A 23089-nucleotide genomic window follows, 5' to 3' on the forward strand; every position below is an offset into this window, starting at 1 on the left:
GGAGAGTGTAGAAGCTTAATTAAGTTGACTTCTTATTTCTGGTGGTTCCTCTGGTATCTATTTTTTAAAAATCTAGGCACATTCTGGGGCACCTCGGTGGCGCAGTAGTTAAAACACCTGACTCTTGGTTTCACCTCAGGTCATGATCTCAGAATCTTGAGATCAAGCCCCGCATCAGGCTCAGCACTCAGCTCAGGCTCAGCACTCAGCTTAGACTCTGCTTGAGATTCTTCCTCCCCCCTTGCTCATGCACTCTCTCTTTCAAATAAATTAATTAATTAAATCTTTTTTAAAAAAATGTAGGCATACTTCAATTATGTCCTGATTGCAAGTTCAGGGAAAAGATTCTTATGGGGATCCAAAAGAGCTCACAAAAAAAGGAATATGTATGGTCAAATTACATATCGAACAATGGTCAAGTTTATCCTTAATTAAAGGAATGCAGTTGATACTTAAAATAAGATTTTATTTTCACTTACCAGAGTAATCAGATGCAAAAGTTTGATACCTAGAGCTGGCACAGTCATTCGCCTACACTGTTGGTAGTAGATCAAATTGCTGTAATCTTTCCAAAGGGTAATTTGGTAATCTCTACCAAAGTGTAAAACATATGCACTCTCTGATACACTGGTGGAATTTACATTATTAGTATGCCCACAGAAGTTTACCAAGATACATATAAATATGTTATAGTGTTGTCATTTAAATAGGGGAGAAAATTACTTTGATGCCCACTTGAAGTGCCACAACATTAAATATCTTTGATATCCTCCCCCAAAGATGGTGCAGCCTTCTTCCTTACCAAGGAACTGGATCCCATATTGTCCTATTTAACAGTTATCAGGTGGGTTCCAGGAAATTTTAAGTTTCCTAGAAATAAAGGCTTTTATTTATTCTGTTAATGGCGGTCACTAGAGATAAGGTGTGTACAGAATGAGAGATCAAATACTCCAAGAAGAGTCTCACCAAAGAGCTATTAGGAACAGAATTGGCAGCAATAGGAAGCTGCTAGTTAGGAAACAAATCTTTAAGAAGTAAAGACTACGTGGATTAGTATGTGAGAATGAAATGGGGGAGTGGGTAGTCTGGAGAAAGTTTATCACAACTCTGTGTCTTCAGGTAATTATTTTAATTTTTAAGAGGTCCATTTTCATTTTGAAGAACCAAACTGCCAGTGAGGTCACACAATTTGAAAGAGGAGAGGAAGAGAGAACTTTTATTACATACTTCTTCCTAAACTAAAGCTGCTTTTATAGTCTGCATCAGTGTGTTTACATTTATGATACATACATTTTATCATATATATTTATCAAGTATAGGTCAGTTTATGAAACGATCCAGTTTTTGCCTGTTTATCTAATGTTTTCCCTTGCGTGAGCTGTTGTAAATTGCTTGCATCATTTGACTGTTATTCTCCACTGAATTAATTATATGCCAGATTACCTCTGAGTTTTGGAGCTGGATAAAGAGAAATAGTAAAGCCAAGTGCAGGATATCCAGGTGGCAGCTGTTCATACCTCAAACAGTGAGCAAGATCTAAAGAACTACGCTCAATATCTTCTTTTGGAGCATGAAAGGATTAGAGTAAGGTAGAAATTTTATTGGTTCTTACTGACCAGGTGGTTGTGGTTTTGACTAATCAGCATGAACATTTTCACCTTGGAGGCAAGGGCCCTAGATTGCATTGTTGTTTCTAAAAAGAATGATATTATCAAGAGACTGAGACTCTCTTAAGAGACCTGATTTACAGTACCAGCCCTACATGACCAGGTAGGAACTTGGGGAATTCAATTAACATGCCAGAGCTTTTATTTCTCATCTATAATATAAACATCTGTTTCACAAGATAACCTCTTCAAGAGCTTCAGATTTTAGGAGGCTCAGATGAATGTCATGTACATGAATACACATGTACAGACATGTATAGATTGTTTTTAAAAGTAAAATATACATTTTTCTATGGCTCTCAGAAATACAGACTCAGGTCTCAAACTTTGCATATATTCTGTTTCTAAACAGTTATTAGATTTAAAAAGCAATTGTTGTTGTTGTTGTTTTAAGTAATTTCTACACCCAACATGGGGCTCAGACTCCTAACCCTGAGATCAGGAGTCACGTGCTCTACTGACTGAGCCAGCCAGGTGCCCCTAAAAAGCAATTTCTTAACTGATTATCCATCTCCCTCCCTTCCTTCCTTCCTTCCTTCCTTCCTTCCTTCCAGAGAGGGTGGGGGGAGGGGCAGAGGAAGACTGAGAGATAATCCTGAGCAGGCTCCCTGCCAATGTGGAGCCCTATGCAGGGCTCGATCTCACAACCCTGACATCATGACCTGAGGTGATATCAAGAGCCTGACTTAACTGACTGAGCCACCCAGGTTCCCCATGATTATTATTCTTTAATTACAGACTATAGACAGTAAATGAAGGATTTTACCTTACTTAAACTAGAACTAATAGTGTATAGGAAAATCCGGGCTTAGACAAAGTCTTACTACTTTGGGTAGGGTCATTATTTGTTTTGAAAAACATTCATTTTATAATTTCTTTAACCATTTTTAAGTCCAATGTAATATTATTAAATGTAGTAAATATTATCCTATATGTAAATCTTTAATTTGCGTATTGTTTGCAGAAACAAAATCTGCCTTAAGTGAGAGCAGCATATCTTTATTTGAGATCACTCTGTGTTCTACCAATTAATAAATTGGAATTTGAAATTAGTAAAAAATATATAGTGAAATGGGTATATATATGTGTGTACTTTTAACATTTACTTGATGATCTAAAATTTCTAAACCATTAAGAGTCTTAAGGTAAAACTGTAGTGCTTAAGTTCAGTTTTTTATTAATGTTAAAATCAGGTGTAGAAAGGTATTTTCTAGTTGCTGTTAATTCTTTGAAAAACAGGCAAATTTTCAGTCTACTTAGCTCTAAATTTTTACCGTTAAAGACTCGTGGTTATGAGTACATAAATAGTACTTTATAAAAGAAACCCTAATTACTAGGGTATTAAACTTCCTAATTTTCTAAATTTAAGTTATCTCCAAGTAAATTCATTTCCTTTTATTAAAAAAGGATTACTATACTAGTAGATGAGAGGTACTCTGAAAACATAGCATATCTAGATTTCAGCAGTGCCTTTAACAGAGTTTTTCATGTTATCTTTGGGGGAGAAATTATAACTGATTATTCATAACTGAGTAAGTGAATGAAGGCATGAAAATAGTACTAACTCAGATAAATATCACCCTGGAACAAGGTCTCTGATGGCTTGCCGCAGGATACTTCCTGTCCTGTTCAACTTCATTAAAATCCCTGGCAAAAGAGATTACTATGGTTAATCAGAGTTGAAGGTGTCAAGCAGCTGAAAAGAATAATTAAAAATTTGAGCCATAGAATTGGAATCCATTGGTATTCTCAAATGAAAAGCAGAAGTCATCACATTATGTGATTCAGCTGTACCACATTTATGTAATATATAGAAAAGGCAACTGTTCTTAACACCATTTTCAGTTGAAGAGAAAGCAAACAGGAACTAAATTAAATGCTATGACTAAGTTCTCTAGCAAATCTCTTAACACTTAACAAAGTGATTTAGATACTGCACCAAAAAGAGTCTGCATAGTGGGATCTTAATTAATCTAAATCAGAGAAAGCTCCTATTACATTGCAATGCATTTAAGAATTAGGATGTCTTAGTCATTCTTTGAAATTAAAATTCTAGAAATGAAGTATTATTAATATTACCTTAATGTTAGGATATTGTATCAGAAACGTTGTTAATATGATTGAAACATGAAACACCCTGACAGCAGAGTTCCTAGTAGTTGAGAAGAATAAATGAAGTGCCTAACAGTATCCCCGTCTCAATTTTGTTTACAAAGAGATACTAAAAGAACATTATTTTCAATTGATCATGGACAAATTGTCTTACTAAAGTTTTCCCCTTAAGGTTATTAAAACAAGCACTAAACTGTTAGGAATTGTAATTAGGACTTTTCCTTTCCAACTCCCTAGATTGGCAGTCTGCAAATTCTATAATACCTTATAAAAGCCTTAGCAGTTTTCTCAATTTTAACTTCAGATGTTTTACAAACTTATTTTTTATCAAATCATAAGGAGATAAAAGTAATTTTTTCAGAAAACATCGTGGAAAGATAGAAAATACTTCCTGAGTGGCTGCCGAGGACAGGAACAAACTAGAAACAGTTCCATACTGATTTTCTAAATAATGGCTTAAAAACAGAGGTCTTCCATATTTATTGCTGCTTAGTCTCATATGAGAAATTTGTCCCTCAGATATTTCTAATGAATTCACTTAATCATGGGGTAGACTATGTTTTAAGGTTTCTTGCAACTCTAATTTGGAATTCTGTGAACTTTTTTTTTTGGTAATTATTTTTTACATGGTTATAGAATCTCAGAAACTAACTCAGTCCTTAGAGAATTAAAATTAGTTTGTAAACAAATACTGCCTAGTAATCAAAGGTAGTTCTGTAAAACATTGAATATAAAAAATGGAAGATTCCCATTCAGAAATCAGGCACAACTAGCTATACTTATATAATACAAGCATGTATTTGAGGTGATATGAAATATGGTTTTATTTTTTACTGATATATTCAATAGACGTTTATTGAGCTACACTGTCTGGCTTGCTCTGGAGAACTAGAAGTGAATGTTGGGCCTTCCGTATGCAGTCGCCGCTTTTTTTTTTTTTTTAATCATAAATGAATTGGTCTCATATCATTTTTAGGGAGCCTTATTTTATAAGTAGTTTCACTAGGATCACAGATTATTGACCTGTGTCCATAGATCCTTATTTTACTGTTGAAAGTTTAGTGGTCTGCTATGTTAATTTACCCATTCAAATACTATACAAGTGTGTGTTTTCTAATAGGATGCGGAAACCTCAGAACAGGATTTCCTCTCTCTTCTTTGGAACAAGTAATTTTATTGTTATGTTAGTTTTTTGGTTTTTGGTGGTGGTGTTTGTTGTTTTTGAGAGAGAGAGAGGGCGCGCGCATGAGTGAGGGGGTGCACAGAGGGAGAGGAGGGGAGAGAGAATCTTAAGCAGGCTGCACGCCTAGCATGGAGCCCAATGCAGGTCTCAATCTCATGACCCTGAGACCACGACTTGAGCTGAAATCAAGAGTTGGGCCACCCAGGCACCCTTATATTATTATTATTTTTTTAAGTATTTCAAAGAGGTTGAGTCTAAGGAAATCAGGCCAGTGGACATGATGGCATCTTTGTTGGATTCTGACAAGTAAAATCAAGATTGAAGGCTTACAAAGATATTTAAAGAATGAATTATCTTTTGTGAAAACTCTTGAATCACAAAATTCAGTCAGTTTTTAGATGTCCAGGAACGTATAAGCTCTCCCCCCATGCACCCCCCCCTTCTAATCATCCCCCCCCAGCCCTCCCCGCTTTTGGAAATGTGAGAGAGTATTTTGGTTGTCACAAAGACTTAAGGAGGGGAGCGATACTGGCATTTAGTGCATAGAACCCAGGGAGGCCTTAATAGCCAAAATGTCAGGAGTAACCTTGGTTGGGAGCAGAGTTTCCAGGCATATTTCCTTATTTTCTTCCCTCTTCTCCTCCTTTTCCTTCCTCATTAGAAAGTGAGAACCGCAGCTGTACGGACATTTGGGGTAGTAATGTGCCCTTAGTACACTTACGTCCTTTGCACAGCACTCATTTGGTGCCATTCCCTCTTTTACAGCTAGGAATTTCTTTTGAGGAAACATTGGTATGTAAATTCTTTATACTTTCTATATTAGAACATATTTATTGGCCCCAGGAGAAGGTGTCATGTTATCTTCCTTATCTTCTTTTCTCCTTTATGGTTAGATCATTGCTACTGCTGTGTACACATCTATTGTGTATGCAGTAATCCCGTTTAGGAGTGAGCTGTTCCTGGCTTCAGCTTTGGCGATGAACCTGTGCTTGTGCAATTTTTCAGAAACAGTGCAGATTCTCATTCAGCCGTTTTGATTACTCTAAGCCTGATGTGAATTTGGAATTCAGAAAAGTTAGTTGCTTTGACTTGTTCACTTACACGTGCTGTTCACGTTTAGTGTAAATACATTTGAACTGAAGAGCATATGAATATTTGGTTTCATATTTGGCATCTATTAAATATTGACACTAATTATAGAAATATATCTAGGAGATGTATTTTTTTGGACCAAAATTTCAGCTTTACTTTCTTTCCAACCATTTCTAAGTGACTGTTTTTTTCCTTATTACAGTTCAAAATATCTGAATTTGATTCATGATTTTCTTTCTCACGAACTATTCTTTTACTCTTCCCTATTTAGAAATGTATCATCATTCTCTTAGGCTAGAAACTTGGGCCCTGTCTTTGATTTATTCTTCTCTTTAATCTCCAGTGTATAGTCAGCGGATCCTATTGGTTTCTTCTTCAGAAGAATCATTAAGCCTTTTCTTTTGCATTTCCTCTGCTACCACTTTACTCCAGTCCTTACCATCCTTCAGTGTTCTTACCTCTGGCCTCTCACCTCTCTTTTTCAAGCTTGTGACCCCTCAGCTTAAAACTAGTGAAACAGAAAACAGAATCCTTTAAAACATAGTATCTCAGGAAGAAATGGAAGGCAAATGAATATTAACCCTGAGATCATCTAATCTGCAACAGAGTAAAATTTTTCTGTCTTTTGGCCTAAATTTCAACTAATTTCAAAGATTTGCTTATTTATTCCTTCATTTAACAGTATTTATCAAGTATATCCTCTGTTCTGGTGTTAATAGCCAAATATTATACTTACTGTCTTTTCATTCCCCTTTGACAGTTCATCTGATTTCTTCAACTATCCTATTTATGCTTTCTGTGGTTTTTCATCCTCAACCCTGCAAGTGCCAGTCCTGTTTCATAAGTACTAAGCCTTGATTCATTTTAAGCTCCATAAGTCACAACAAGTCCACAACTGCTGGATGGCAATTCAACGACTCAATTCCATCTCCTCTGTAGACCAGCAACCTTCCAGCCCCATCTTAGTGATATAATAAGGTCTGTTCTCTAAGCTTGCTGGTGTTAACAATAGAATACTATAATGTAATAGTTTCTTAAGAGAAAGGGTAAAGGAATGAGAAATTGGCCATTTGACTGGTTTTTTATAACAAACTTTAGGAAGTTTGGTAGGAGTTATGTTTTCATAAGTAGTTAATATCTGTAGTATCTTGTCTTCATCTTGCTTCTTGCTCTTTCTTGGTTATATCTCTTTATTTAGAGTCAGGTGGCTATTCTTAATATTTGGAACCACTGGGGCTCTGTGTAGTTTAGTGGAAAATTAAATAGCAAAGAATAATGAACAAGGTTACTCTAAAATGTATAGCTTCATATTTACCTCCCACCTACTCCCCCAGCCCACCCCACTCCACCCCCCGCCATCTGTGGCTAGTAATATTTTGCAAAGAATAAATTGAGATAAAATCTTGTTCTCCTTACATGGACTTGAAATAGCCAATTGAATGCCATTTTTCATTTTTAGCAATTTTCATATTTTCTGAGAATGTGGAAAATGTGCTTTATTTTTTATTCCTTAGAACTTCAGTATGGTCTGTTGTTCACCTGGGATTTGGAAAGTATAAAATAGATCAAGTAAGGATTTTCAAGAGATGGCTTATGTAACTCTGACATTCATGGAGGATAGCTAGAAAACAGCTCTTCACTGTGGTGAAAAGCGTTTTCTAAAACAATACAGCATTATCTATAATTGCCTCCAGGTGGTAGTTTTACAGACAGAGAATATGCTTGAGCATATTCTAACATTTTACTTTATATTTTAAAATTTCTGAGTTTTTTGTTTTGTTGTTGTTTTGTTTTGTTTGTGCTTTGGGTTGTTGTTTTTTTTTTAACATTGAAGGTTAGCAACTAAAATCAACCTGGTTCCACCAAAGACTCTTTATATTTTTTTCCTCATGAGCCTGCTATTTTGAAAATATTTGTTCACAAACACCATATATTATTTTCCTTTCAAAAAAAAAGTAATCAAGGGCTAAGACCCAATCATATCTTTTCTTCTTCTTCTTTTTTTTTCCAGTCACCATTTCTGAATAGCACTGGTACATTGGCATTACCTGGAGTAGTCATAATCCCAGTCAAAATTAAATATTTCTCACTTTAATCTGCCAATACAACTTTATTATGGGTGACTTACACTTTCCATTGGGCCTCTAGAAGTCCTCAAAACAATTTGACCCTTTCATGGACCTCAGGTTGGAGACCACTATTCTATACTATGTCTCATGACATAAACAATATTATACCATTTCATTTTATGAAATAAATTTTTGTATGATTATGCAGTTGCTTTACAGGCAATACAGGAAGATTACCTGGCCCTTCCTTGAGTAAGGGGATTGTATTCCTATCAGGGCTTTATGATGCTTTGCAGTTGTGAAACCGCTCTCCACAGCACCTTTGAGGCTGTGGTAGATGACATTGTGGTACGTGATTCCTTTGAGGTAGGCAGAGCCTAAATAAGCAACCTTCACTGCTTATTGTCCTTTTTAAGTTAAGTGTCTCGGGTAGCGTAATTTAGTTAGTTTCTAGAGAAGGTCAGTGCTTATATTCTTCCTTCCTAAAACCTCATAATTCTGATATTGGCTTTGACATTAAACAAAAGCTTCTCTTGCTTTCCTTTCTGAACTAATTCATTCTAAGCAGTAAAAGAAAGTATTTGCCTAATTTAAAAGTTCATATGACCATACTAATCTCAAGAGATTTTAAACACCTTACCAGTTCCTTACTTTGTCATTTGTTGCTCCTCCAGCCACTAGCTAGATATGGGGGTTTGCTTTTATACAAGGAGAGCTGCTGGAGTTAAAGAAAACCTACCTTACTGAATCCCATTGGGAGGTTAATGTTAGCTGGACTGGTTGCCTGGTGGAAGAAGGCAGAAGAGACTCCTTGAGAAATGCACAGCCTAACTGATGTGTGACACATTTTAACTTCACAGTCTTTTTTTTTTTTTTTTTTTTATGGGACTCGATCCCAGGACCCTGGGATCATGACCTGAGCCACCCAGGCAGCCCTTAACTTCACAGTCTTGCTTGCAAATCTATTCTCTGCCATCTATGACTATAGATAGTAATTGATTTATTAGATTTAGTGTTCTTCTTCTTTGGCTCAACTTTACTTTCCCCATCTTTTGCCACTTTGGGAAAAACTTAACCAGTCATTAGGCATCAACATCAAGAAGGTCAGTCTAGGAACAGAACAAGGTTCGTGGTCTTTGGATATTATGCCCCAGTAGATCCTTCAAGAATAGGGGCGCCTGGGTGGCACAGCGGTTAAGCGTCTGCCTTCGGCTCAGGGCGTGATCCCGGCGTTATGGGATCGAGCCCCACATCAGGCTCCTCCGCTATGAGCCTGCTTCTTCCTCTCCCACTCCCCCTGCTTGTGTTCCCTCTCTCGCTGGCTGTCTCTATCTCTGTTGAATAAATAAATAAAATCTAAAAAAAAAAAAAAAGAATAAAATATAGTGACACATAAAAGAGAAGAAGGACATTAGGCATTTTATCCAAAAAATAAAGTAGTATATTCACGAGTTCTGACAGCTGAGATAGGGTTTAATAATATAGGAAAGTCTCTGGAATTAGCCTTGGTTTTTATAAAGAACATCTTTTGTCTAGGATTTGCTTCCAAATAATTGCAGGGGAGGGAGAAGTGCAGACCATGAGTTAATAATTGAAGCTGGGTGAAGAGCGCACAAGATTCATTTTCCTCGCTTTTATGTATGTTTGAAATGTTGCACAATAAAGAGGTTTTTTGAAGATATCTTTTCCCCAGGAATTTTGGAAGGATAAAATCTGTTTCCCTATGAAATTTTCAGCATCCCCCCCCCATACTAATTCCCTAAGAAATTTTCAACATCCCCCCAGTACTCAACAGTGTTGAACACAAAAAAAATTCTGTCTTAGGTTTGTATTATTGAGGGAAAAATATTTTTTGTCAGTAAATTCTGAATTTAGCACATTATTTTTTTATCTCTTAATGTCAATATAATTATATTGTATTTATTCAGCAGTATGAAAATTTATTGCATCGATTGCATTCTAATGAAACTTGTTTAGTTTTGTTTCTCTTCAAGGGCATATTCAAGCAAAGTTTAATTAGTATTGGGAAGTCTGAAAAATAATGAAAAAATAGCATTAAACAGTTTCTTCATATACAGTATGCCTGATACATCTTTGGATAGTATTTTAGTTAAGGAGTCTATTTTCTCAGTCTGGGTCCTAACGTAACTTTGCTGCTAAAATGCTGACTTAATCCTCAGTCTCTTGTATATTGTCTAGTTGGTCACTCATGTTAAAATGTCTATGCCAATTGACATGCTATAATTTTTATCTAAAGCAAAGATTGACAAATTTTTTATTGTAAAGGGCTGTATAATAAATATTTCAGGATTTGAGGGCCACAGTTGCTCTCTGTTACATGTTTTTTGTTGTTGTTGTCATTCTTTACAACTCTTTAAAAATGTAAAAATAGTTCTTAACTCTTTTGGAAGAGCCTTATAAAAATTGGCAGAAGTCTGTAGCTTGTTAACTCCAGCTAAACAATTGCTTTTTAATTAGATGCTTTGAGAAATAAAAAGTAAAGACCCAAATGTTAAAGGTTATTTTTAAAGGTAAAATTATGACTCTCATACAAAATGATCATGTGTCAAAGATTTTTTTTAACTCATTAATTAACCAATTATTAGGAACTGATAGGGTGTTAAGATTGCTCCAAATGAGAGTTGGACTAAGGAAATCAGGAAATTTATATTCTCTACCAGACAGAATTCATTTGCATTGCATCACCAACATCATCCACAGGGTAATTTCCATTTCTATGAGTTGCAGAATAGCCTAGCCAAAGTCAAAGCTGAAGACTTTTACAATCACATAACACCAAAGGATCCAATGGACAGCAGTGGGCATTCCCTTGAAAGGACACCTTTATCATTTTAGTCTTTCACAGTTTTTGCTCCTGGTTTTTCATCTCTCTTGTGATCTGTCATAAATAATTTTCAAAGACTGCTCTTGGTCACAAAATGGTCTCGTTACTTTTGTCCTATTTACTCAGGTACAATAAGAGCTAAAGTCATACAGACATCCTTAAATTTTCTTTACAAATCCAGAGCTGTTAGTTTTGAGCCACAAAATTATGTATAGAAGCTTTCAAAAAGAATCTTTGATTGGACTTTCAAACACCTTTTTTACTTTACTATCCCAAGCTTAGGAAACCATGCCTAAGAAACTCTCTCACTAGATTTCACCTGCTTTGCTGATAAATTTCGGTGAGTTATTATCAAATATCCCAACATTTGCTCTAAGGCTTGCAGTGCGAAAGTAAGTGAGCCTTCTCGCCACCTGTAAGTCAGGGGACCCTGTAACCAAGTATCAGGTCAGTTTTCCTGGGGGGGCTTTTTGGGAAGCATTGGCGCCATATATGAAGTTAACTATGGTTCCTTAATGTGGTTTTTCGTGTCTGATTAAATAAAAATCATTCTCAGATATAACATTACAGGTACATATGGTTATAAAATCCAATTATAGTCTGATAAAAAGGAGATGGGAGTGTTATCAATCCTATACAAAATAACTGTTTTGCCATAAAAAGTTAAGGAAAACTCAGTAAGTTCGTGAATGCTGAGGATTCAGTGAAATCAGATACCACTTAATATTTTATTTCAAATCACAAAAACAAAATCTAAAATGTGGCTTGGAAATAGTTTAAGGAAAAAGTGGAAGAACTTCCTCGTATAACCACAAAAAATAGAATATAAAGGTAACATCAACAATATTCTACACAAATAACCACAATAAAATTTCCCTCTGTCATTTCACTCAGTGCTGTGTAGTTAGTTCTTGTTCAGATAGAACTTGGGTCAACAGTCTATTTTCATGAAACATCTGCTTCTGGACTGAAAAGCATCCTAGACATCCTGATCCCGTTTAGGGGTATAGTCTGAAAGTCATTTTAAGTGATACCAGCTCAGAAGCATGTTCCTTAGAGTCTTGTTCTTTGGAGTAGCAGTAGTTTATAGAGTACCTTATACAGTCCTTTCCGGGAGACTTTAAAAGATAGTTTTAGATATAAAAGTTATTCTTTTTTTTTTTCTTAAGATTTTATTTTTTTGAGAGAGAGCGAGCGCGCACGCATGCGAGCAGGAATAGGGGTGAGGGGCAGAGGGAGAAGCAAACTCTCTGCTGAGCAGGGAGCCTGATGTGGAACTCGGAACTCCATCCCAGGACCCTGGGGTCTCATGACCTGAGCTGAAGGCAGATGCTTAACTGACCTGACTGACCCACCAAGGCACCCGGTATAAAAGTTATTCTAAAAGTTTTATTTTTCTGTGTTTTGGATCCAGCTTCGGGAAAGAAAAATCAAAAGAGTCAGCAAAGGAGATTTGAATCCTTGATTAAGACAGGATCATGGTGAGAAATGATACTTGGTTATTTGGTCAAAATGACAATAAAACATTATAATAAACATTAGGGGGATTCAATTGTAAAGAATCTTATAGCTCTTTCATCAGTTAAGAACTTTTTTTCTTTTTGGATTGTTTTCTTTTTTATTCGTTAAGAACATAATAAAGCAAACATAAAGCCAGAAAGTTACTCTGCTATCAAGTAAAATTACACAGAGGATAAAAAATAATCTTCATGTTGTAAGATGAAGGCATTAACCTATAAGCCAAGGAAGTAAGCTCATCAAAACTGATCACATATTGCCAAAATTTGAACATATTTCATGGCTTCCTTTCAGATCCCAGTAGTATAAACCAAGGCAAATCAAAGTCACTTTCTAAGATTTGTCCTTTTTTCAAATTCTGGAACAGACTGCCTACTTTACTTTGGGACAAAAATGTTCTTTCTCCTAGAAAAACAAAAGGACTAGTATTTCTCTATCAGTATTGCTCCTAGTATAGTTCCAATCACCTCTATCAATTTTAACTTGTATTTCAGGGAGAAACCTGGGTAGAGGGCATGAATAATAAATTATCTGTCACACAAGCATATTAGAGGCGCCTAGGTAGCTCATTCGGTTGAATGTCCGACTCTTGATTTTGGCTTAAGTCATGATCTCAGGGTCATGGGATCGAGCCCTGCATTGGGCTCCATGATGATGAGCATCTCACTCTTTCTTAATTTTGGCTCAGGTCACAATCTCAGGGTCATGGGATTGAGTTCAGTGTTGAGTTCTGTGCTCAGCGTGGAGTCTGCTTGCCCCTCCCCCTCTGCTTCTCACCTGCCCAACCCCCACTCACACTCGCGCACGCGCGCGCTCTCTCTCTCTCTCTCTCTCTCTGTCAAACAAACAAACAAACAAACAAGTAAATCCCTCCCTCCCTCCCTCCCAAGGGTAGGAAATGAGGATAGAAGAGCCTTATGTCAGCGTTTGGTTTGGTTTTCTCTGAATGGTGAGATTACAAATAATTTTTGCTTTCTTTTATGCCCACTGGTGTTTTTAAAGTTTTCTATAATGGATATGATTGTCTTAGAAGAAGATATATTAAAAATGGTAATAAACAGAATTAAGCAAACATTCGCTGGTGTTGATGCTAGCTGTGTAGGATTGGTTTTTCTGTTTTTGTAGAAACAAATATTTACTCTGTTGAAACCTTGCAACCTAATTTTTAAGCAAAGACAAAATATGTATTAGTTATTAAATTCTTTATTAATTTGTTCTGGAGAGTCAAGGTCAGAATTCTGTGTGTCTGGAGATAGAAGAGGAATTTCTGGAGCCATGGTTTCAACCCAGAATTTCCTTCAAATTCATTTAAGGTGGTTAGGATTTCATTCAGAGGGCTTCATCTGATTTAGATGAAGGAAGCCACATGAAGCTGGTGAATGCTGATGGAAAGACCTTAGTACTGTGCTGGTCTGAGCTTCCAGCCCCATACTAAAGTAGAAGTACAGAAATAATCACAGCTTTAGGCACTGAACTCTATCAGATTGTCTTCTTGTCTGATTCCTTTCTGTGTATTAACCTCAGAGAAATAGTTCTACATATTATACATTGTACATACTACACTATATTTTACAATCCCTAAAATTCTTCCTGTGCACATTCCACAGAACTGCTTTTACAAATGAAGAAATAAAGCTCAGATTTGATAGTTTGTCTAAATCCCAAAGTGACTTTTTCAGTGCAGGAACAATCTCTTTAAGATGTTTAGTTCTTTCATGCCGTATCATGGGTATTCAGTAAATAGTATATGATGCAGGAGCTGAGCCTGGGCTTAAGATTGTAGTGTTTTTGTAGACTTCAGACAACCCCAGTGCTTTACATTCAGAAGTGTTTTTTCCTTTCATCAAGACTTTAGCATCTCATGCTCAGTTTTTTCTTGCCCAGTTTCCATTTAAATTATTTTGTGAACCTAAAATGAAAAATAAGAAAACAAGGAAATAAGAAAAGTAAGGAAAGCATAGAATTTGTTTCAGCAATCTTTTAGTCCTTTATCTAAACATGGGTAGATTGTTTTTTCTTTGTATTTATTGAACCAGGCTACCTAAACATTTATTTAGAATGTTTTTAACCTTCTTTAAGCTATTCTCTAAACCTTACCTGGTTTTAAACTAAAAGACAGATGTGAATGGTGAATTAATGCCCTGTAACTTTAAATTCAACCAATTTGATGCTTTTGTTTTTTTTATAAAAGATGCTCACAGCTCCAGAAGAGAGGCAGATACTGTCTGTGATCTCCATTCTCAGAGTAAAACTATTCATTTGCATTAGCAGCTCTAGCAAACCACACACACACACACACACGCACACACACACACGCGCGAGATGCTTGTTTGGCAGAAGCATTCTGTTTATTCAGCACAGAGTCCTCCCAGGCTCCCAGATGTAGAAAGCTCTAAGAGTTGATGTACGAGACAGAACCGGAACTATACATAGGCAGAGGTGGGCACTGCGGAGGATTGGCTATGCGGGAATGTTGATGTGGTGCGGCTGTACCTGCCTGTTCTGTGAAAGGCACTTCTCTGAGGCTGTGAAGGTGAGAAGCCCAGGGATCCACTAGAAGCTTCATTTCGGCTGGCTCTTTGGTGGGGGAATGCATTCCCAGTGGTAGCTGTCCTCATTTACAGCGTTATTCTCGGAAACCAAGTATGTGCAGCCGTGACAGACTATGCCACAGCTCCTCTGCAGTTTGGAAGCTGGGACAAATGGAAAGAGCACATAGTCAAGAGAGGTGGTGATTTGTTTTCACTATCCAAGCTTGCTCTGGCAGTACGCAAATGAAGGATGAGCTTTGTGGCAAGCAAAATCAGCAGACTGCCTGACAGGGGGTTTTGGTAAGATAAATGTATTGCTTGTGTTTTGGCAGGGGGAGGGAGTCTTGGATTTTTTAACTATTATTTTTACTTTTCTATATCAGCTGCATAGAATTGCCTCTTAGCAATAACAAACATTTTGCAGAATCATATTTGATAGAGAGGGATGACCCAAGGAGCCAAAAAGGAAAACATTTTTGATCATTCAGTTGTGACCTTCAGAGATAATCATCAAGTTTTCTCAGATGTCCATGAACAGACAGAAACCAGGAATTTCCAGAGCAAAGAATGCTGACTAACAGATATCCTTTCTTTTCTTTGAACAGTTATAATTCCACCACCACCACCCCCCGCACGCTTTTCCCCCCAGCTTTCCCTATGGTTGAAAGTGGAAAAGAAAAAATAAAAGCTCCCTGCTCATATTGAGTTGTTGCCACTGGAACAGTAATAGGCTGAGAACATAAGTATGGAGGTGGAGGAAGGCAAGATGAGGAGTCTGCTATTTTCATAGCCGTGCGTTGGTGGGTGTTTGTCTTAGGTTCATTATCATTGCTGTTCAATATCAAGTGGTTGTTAGTGCTGTATCTCTTTGCCTGTACAGTGATTTTATCCCTTTATGTTCTATTTTGTATGTTTTTCTTTGCCAGACCCAGTTCTGTCATTATGAAAACTTTTTCTGTTATCGTTAATACACATTAGCTTTTATTAGAGAAAAAATAGTGTAGAAAGTGATCCTGAAATATTTATGGACCTCAAGAAAATGAAGGCATTTTCTCTTTAAAATCAAGGTTTTCAGCAGATTTTGGGGGTCTTGATTTTGGAATCTGTAACAAGCATTTTATGACAAGTTAAAGAAATGGGTTGCATTAGATCTATGAAATCCTACTGGAATCACTTTGTTCTAATCTACTTTAAGTTGGGCCCTGTATCTTAGGTTTTTCCAAGCCTGAAGGTTTACTTTTCCTCATCCTAACTGACGCAAGTATTGCTGGAAGATATGTTGATTGTTTTTGTAGTCTAACCTGAGATCTTTTTCTTGGGCCCCTCTTCTCAACCAGTAGAGAGAGCCAAGTTTCCTAGCTGCTTAGAGTGGGCACAGAAGAGACCCATTGACATGTGACTTTTTGCTGACTCATTGGTTATATAAGCCTTGTAAATACAGTTATCCATATACTCTGTGAGGTTACTGGGCAGGTGGGCCCCTTCCTGTTTACTGATCTTTTCTTATCTCAGCATCCTTCTCCTTCCTTAAGGCTTTTTGGTAATGTAGTCTCAACTTATTTACCAGGTGAATTCTAAGAAGTGAATGGACAAATCCTTTTTCTTTTTTTCTTTTTTGGAATTGCTTTAACTCTGTATTTTCATCTTGATTTTGATGAGATGCTAAATTCTGTATTCTCTTGGCACATGAAATTCACAGTAATAATACCTTCCTCATTTATGTCCTAGTTAAAGTAACTTTTTTTTCTATCTTTGAGACCTCAGTTCAAATGCCCTTGTTTAAAGAATTCTTCTGACCTCCCAATCTAAAGTAGGTTTCCCCCCTTACATTATTTCTTTTCTCACAGCCCCGTTTTTTTTTTTTTTTTTCCTTTGTAGTACTTCTCACAATTTATATTATTTGATTACTGGTTCTTCCATCTCTACCACTTTTCTCCACTCAGCCATTAAGCCTCGTGAAAGCAGAGATACCTTGTTTTGTTCATCAGTATATACCAAACACCTAGCAAAGTGTCTGGCTGAAAGTTGAAGAAGGGATAAGTAGGCAGTATTGTATGTACAAAGGTCCTGTTGTGAGAAGAAAGGAAGAGCAGCAGAGGTTGAAAAAGGCGAGTTCGATTGGAGTAGGGGAAGTATGCAGTAAGATGAAACTAGAGAAATAGATCCAGGGCCTAATCACATAGGACTGACTTGATAGACCATATTCAGGTACTTGTTCTTTATTGTAATTGTGGGAAGCTACTAAAAGACTTTAAACATTGGGTCGTTTAGGACTTCTTTTTTTCCGGGGCGCCTGGGTGGCTCAGTCGGTTAAGCGTCTGTCTTTGGCTCAGCTCATGATCCCAGGGTCCTGGGATCAGGCCCCGTTTTGGGCTCTCTGCTAATGCAGAAGCCTGCTTCTCCCTCTCCCTGCCGTTCCCCCTGCTTATACTCTCTGTCTCCCTAATAAATGGATAAAAATCTTAAAAAAAAAAAACAAACAAACAAACAAGAAACTTTTTTCCTTTTTCTTTCTTTTTTTTTTTTAAAGTAAACTCTATGCCCAGCATGGTGCTTAAACTCACCACCCCAAGATCAAGAGCGTGCTCTACTGACTAACCCAGCCAGGTGCCCCAGAACTTCTTTAAAAAAAAAAAAAAAAAATTCTCCAGCTTAACTGAAAGCTTAATTGAATGCAGGTAGATCAGTCAGTGTTCCGGGAGAGAGAAGACAAGAGTTTGTCCTAAGGTGGTGGCAGTAGAGATAGATGGGAGAGTATTATAATTTGATGGAAATTTGGAAAGTAAAATAGATAGGACTTGGTGTTGAATTGAAAAGGGTAAAAGGCAGAAGATGTCAAGAATTATTCCTGGGCTTTGGTTTGGTTTGGTTTGGTTTTGGCTTTGGCTTGTTCAGTAACCTGATGAATAGTGATGTTTTTCCTGAGATAGAGAACACAGTAAGAAAACCAGGTTTACAAGAGAATCATGGTGTTTGGTTTTGGAAATGTAGGTTTTGGTATAGTCAAATAGCTTTTGGATCTGTAAGTCTAGATTCCAAAGGAGATTATACAGCTATTACCATTGAGGAGCCCTTAGAAATATCCTTAGAATAAAGTGTAAAACAGTGGTTTAGACCTACTTTGGGAGCTCATCTCCCACCAGAGCCCTATTTTTATAGCTTCATGAACCATTTAATTATCTTTTTTAAAGATTTTATTTATTTATTTGACAGAGCGAGAGAGAGCACACAAGCAGGGGAGCAGCAGGCAGAGGGAGAGGGAGAAGGAGAAGCAGGCTCCCCACTGGCAGAGAGCCCGACAGGGGGCTTGATCACAGGACCCTGGGATCATGACCTGAGCCAAAGGCAGATGCTTAACTGACTGAGCCACCCAGGCTCCCCCGTTCAATTATCTTTAAAAAGCTGTTACATTTCCTTTTTATGGGCTTTTGCTCAGACTGGGTTGTCATCCTAAAATGCCCTTCCTTCCCACTTCTCTCTTTTTTTTTTTTTTTTTTTTTTTAAAGATTTTATTTATTTATTCGACAGAGATAGAGACAGCCAGCGAGAGAGGGAACACAAGCAGGGGGAGTGGGAGAGGAAGAAGCAGGCTCATAGCGGAAGAGCCTGATATGGGGCTCGATCCCATAACGCCGGGATCACGCCCTGAGCCGAAGGCAGGCGCTTAACCGCTGTGCCACCGAGGCGCCCCTCCCACTTCTCTTTTTATCAAAAACTTCTTTCTTCAAGGCTCATTTCTTTTCTTTTCTTTTTCTTTTTTTTTAACTCCTCCAAAAAGCTTCCTCTGTTCCCTTTCCCTTCTTCTGAATACGTGGCTCCTTTCTGTGTTCAAGTACTTTACCTTCATATATACTATATCATTTACTTAATCAGACCTGTATTTCAGTTGAACATTTTCACATCTGACTGACTAGACCATGTGTTTTTTGAGAGCAGGGATTCACCTTTTTTCAGTGCTTTACATAAGGAAAACAAAGGATAATTACAAAATGAATTAAATAGTAGAAACTCAATCTTTTGTACAATCTGCTTCTTTAATATCTAGCACCATATCCTTCCACCATCTGTGTACTCCTGATTTTCTCTAGACTGTCCCTACATTTTACCCTGCACCTACCTAGATACATTAGAGAAATGTTCTTCCTTTCATATGCAAATCCCTGAACTAGTCGTTTTCATTATATACTTTTACTTTATTTGTAATTTATCAGAAAAGCTGAAATCTTACATCACCTGTGAAAAAAAATGGCCAAGACAGGAAGGACTGGGTCCATACAGGATGTCAGAGACACCTAAGAGATGCTATTAAGGTTACACTAGAGCAAAGTAGTCATGATGTAGTAAGCCATGTGGGTATCTGAGGAAAAGCATTACAGGCAGGAGGAACACTAAGTGGAAAAGGCTTGAAACAGGTACATGCCTGATATATTCCAGGAACAGCAACGAGGACTTTGTAGCTTGTGGCAGTGGAGTAAAGGAATGAATAGTTACGAGATACAGTCAGTGAGGTAACGGATGCCAGGAGGTAGTGGACCTGACCGGTGCCAGATCATGGTTATTCAGGCTATTGTAAAGACTTTGGCTTTTACTCTGACTCAGATAGGGAGCCCCTGGCAAGTTTTAGGTGTAAAAGACTGTTGTGACCTGATAGATTTTTAAAGGATCACTGTAGCTGCTGTACAAATAATTGATGATAAAAATATTATTTCAGTGATAGTTACGAGCCTTTTGCAGTAGTCCAGACAAGGGTTGATAGTGGCTTATGCTAGAGTGGCAGTAGTGGAGATTCATTGAGATGTGGTCAGATTCTGCTTCTCTTTAGCAACTAGAGCCCAAAACATTTGCTGGAGCAATGTAATTTACATAGAGGATAACAACATAGGCTCTGTAACCAGACTGTCTGGGTTCAAACATTGGCTTTGCCACTTCTTTACTTCATGGTTGGTCTTGAACAACTTACATTCTTTATGCTTTGGTTTTCTTAGCAATAAAATGTAGTAATAGACCCATCTTGTATGTCATATAAAAATTATATGATTTACTAAGCATACAAAAGATTTAGAACATTGGCTGGCACATAATAAGTACTTTACTATATGTATTAGCAGCTTGATTATTAATGTTGTTGTTAATTGGATAGAGTATGTAAGAGAAAGAGGAGTTAAAGTTGACTCCAAGGCTTTGGATCTAAGCATGTGGATCAATGACGTGTAGCCATTAGCTGAGATGGGGAAGACTGCAGGAAGAGCAGGTTTGGGAGATATCAGGAACTCAGTTTTGTACATAGTAAATTCAGAATGACTGTTAGACATCCAAGAAAAAATATTAGGTAGGTAGTTGAGTATATGATCTAGAGTTAAGCCAAATATGGGCTATAGGCATACATTTTGAAGCTGTCAACAGAGAAATGGTATTGAAGACCATTTTAAGAGAAAGAAGAGTACTTAGGCCCTGAAGTGGGATCGGGAATGTATAGCTTGGACAGGCCCTCCCTAGAGCCTCTATTCTTCAAGCTACGAACAAGCCTGAAAAGTTCAGGGAATAGCCAGGTTATCACAGACCCTATGAAACTTTCCAAATTCTTTCATTGCTTTAGCAGTTTATCAAAATTGGATGAAATAAATAGGATTAAGCTGAGGCTTAGAAATCTTTTGTTTTAAGGAAACTTGTGTCATAAAAGTATTTGTAGAGAACTACCTTGTAGAGGGGAACTCACTGGCGGCAAATTTTACAAATTGGCTAATCCACAGGTGGATTTTATGTGTATTTTTAAATCCTCAGCAGTGGAAACATTTCTTTGTCACCTTCTTTTGCTGGTTGGAGCATGCTCAGAAAATAGATACTAAATTTAGCATTAGCCAATTTGTGTGCTTCAGACTAATCATTCTTCATTCTGAGGTTGTGTGAGAATGATTTTTGAATAATCCATAGCCAAAGTCACTGTTTCTTTTTTTTTTTTTAAGACTTTATTATTTATTTCATAGAGAGAGAGAGAGCATAGAAGCAGGGAGCCTGAGGTGGGGCTCCATCCCAGGACCCTAAAATCATCACCTGAGCCGAAGGCAGACTTTTAACAGACTGAGCCACCCAGGCACCCCGTCACTATTTCTTTTTAACAAGTTATAATCTCAGAAGGAAACTTGGATCATCTATTCCAAACGGCAATCAGTATGTCCTCATGTGACATTTTTAACATTCAGGCATGAAGTTTCTGGTTATAACCAGTGGCTTACATGAACTGATATTTGAAACCCGGTTAAGTTGGACAATGCACCTGTCCTTACTTTCACTGTATGTTACTTACTTTTTCTTTTAGATATGAGGGAGAGATCTTTCCCTTACAATCTGTTACTCATCTATAAAATAAATTTTCTTAACTGGATGATCTCTTAGTTTCCTTCTAACTCAAAGAAACTGTACTTACTAAAATAACACTTAACCATAATAACTGTAGCAAAGCAGGATGTTATTGTCAACTTATACAATCACTACTATGATTGCAGGCTTTCCTTAAATGCTTTTTTTTTTTTTTTTTGGTACTTCCAGTGCCAAACATAGGCCCTGTACATGGGAGACATTCTGCGAAGGTTTGTTAAAATGACAATAAATCATCTGACCAGGCTCACATGAATCCATTAAGTCCAAACATCAGGCCTGGCAGTGCTATTCCTCAGTGATGTCTTTGACATAAGCCAGGAAACCAGCCTTCCTGTGACAAAGCAAATCTGAGTAGCAGTCCTAGATCCTATAGTGGATATTTTGCTGTTGGGTTGGAGCAGGGTGGACCAAATAGGATGTTAATAATCTAAATTGATATTCAACACAGTTGGTTTTTCCTCAGCAGCCTTGGAGGGATGAGTATCATCTGTTGGAAGCTATTTTTCTTATAAAAATTCTGGCATTTATTCCATTTGTAGTAACATAGGCTCAGTCACTTGTATGACATATGAGATCTAGAAGGATCATGTTAAGGAGATGATAGTGAGCATTTATATTAAACATTTACTGGGTATCTCTGCACAAAGCATTGTGCTAGCTTCTTGGAGTACAAAGATGAATATGACTTGATCCCTGTCCTCAGGAACTTAGGTCAGTAGAGGCAGGACACCCAAACAATCATTTAAACATAATGTGATAAGGACTTTGAGAGAGGTGTATGTTTATATGGGAATATGAAGAAAGCCATTAATCCAGCTGGGAGAGGGAGATTGTCAGGAAAAGATATCCTGGAGGAGGTTACACCTGAACTGGGTCTTGAAGTTAGCCAGAAAAGGAAAGAACATGCCCTAGACTATATGGACGGAAGCCTGGAGGTGTGAAACAGCATGCCATTATCAGAAGAACAAATTACAGGTGTGACCCTTCGCATATGTGGATTTAAATTTAAAGTTTCCATTATTCCCAAGGAATCCATGATACAGTTTTTTGTCATTTTGCTGAGGCATGTGGTAGGATCTTTAGCCACAAAACTAGTGAGCAAACTCCAGCAGAATTTGTGTTTCAGTGAGCATGTCTTCTACTCATTTTCACATGTGCAATATCACCCATGAGATGATTTTATAACTTTGTTCTTTATGGAAAATGGGCCTGGAAAGTGCTGGGTGTAGAAAAGCATGTGGGGCCTTAAGTGTTTCTTTGTACAAAAAGGAAGCTTGAGACAAGCTAGACTATAGTGCCAGATTTAGAAGTGGCCAGGATTATTATCATGAGTATTATTTGTATATCATTGATTTTTCAAATTTTTAAAAATTAGGCGATAAAACATTATTTTATTTTTCTAAGCAAACTTTTCCCAGAATACCCATATAAAGTAGATGAAAACAGAGGTAATCAGGAACCTGCTCGCTTGCTTCTTCCACTGTTCCCCTCTGGGGTGGTCCAGACACATTTCTGTTGAACTCAGGGCTGTTGCATATAACCAGACTTCTGCATAAAAATATGAAAAAGTGACCCCTAGAACTTAGAGGAAATACTCCATTCTGTCCAAGGATTATTTATCAAATGAGAAAAAATCTTTGTGACAAGTAAAAAGGTCTGTTTTTAAGACTATATGTTGAATCTTGATTTTTAGC

General features: G+C 37.2%; 1 protein-coding gene across 4 annotated transcripts in view; it reads left to right on the forward strand.

The window, feature by feature from the left end:
- Positions 1-23089, forward strand: part of TMCC1 (transmembrane and coiled-coil domain family 1) — a 171780-nt gene that overhangs the window by 118765 nt on the left and 29926 nt on the right. Inside the window, exon 1 of one of the 4 annotated variants that reach the window (XM_040628419.1) lies at positions 14900-15019. The exons of the other annotated variants lie outside the window; for them this stretch is intronic. Within the exon in view, the coding sequence (XP_040484353.1) occupies positions 14957-15019 (63 nt within the window). The 5' untranslated portion in view covers positions 14900-14956. Of the gene's footprint in view, positions 1-14899; positions 15020-23089 lie in introns of those variants that run through there. 4 annotated transcript variants of the gene reach the window in all.

The sequence above is a fragment of the Ursus maritimus genome, unplaced genomic scaffold, assembly GCF_017311325.1.
Source record: "Ursus maritimus isolate PB19 unplaced genomic scaffold, ASM1731132v1 scaffold_14, whole genome shotgun sequence".
Taxonomy (NCBI): Eukaryota; Metazoa; Chordata; class Mammalia; order Carnivora; family Ursidae; genus Ursus; species Ursus maritimus.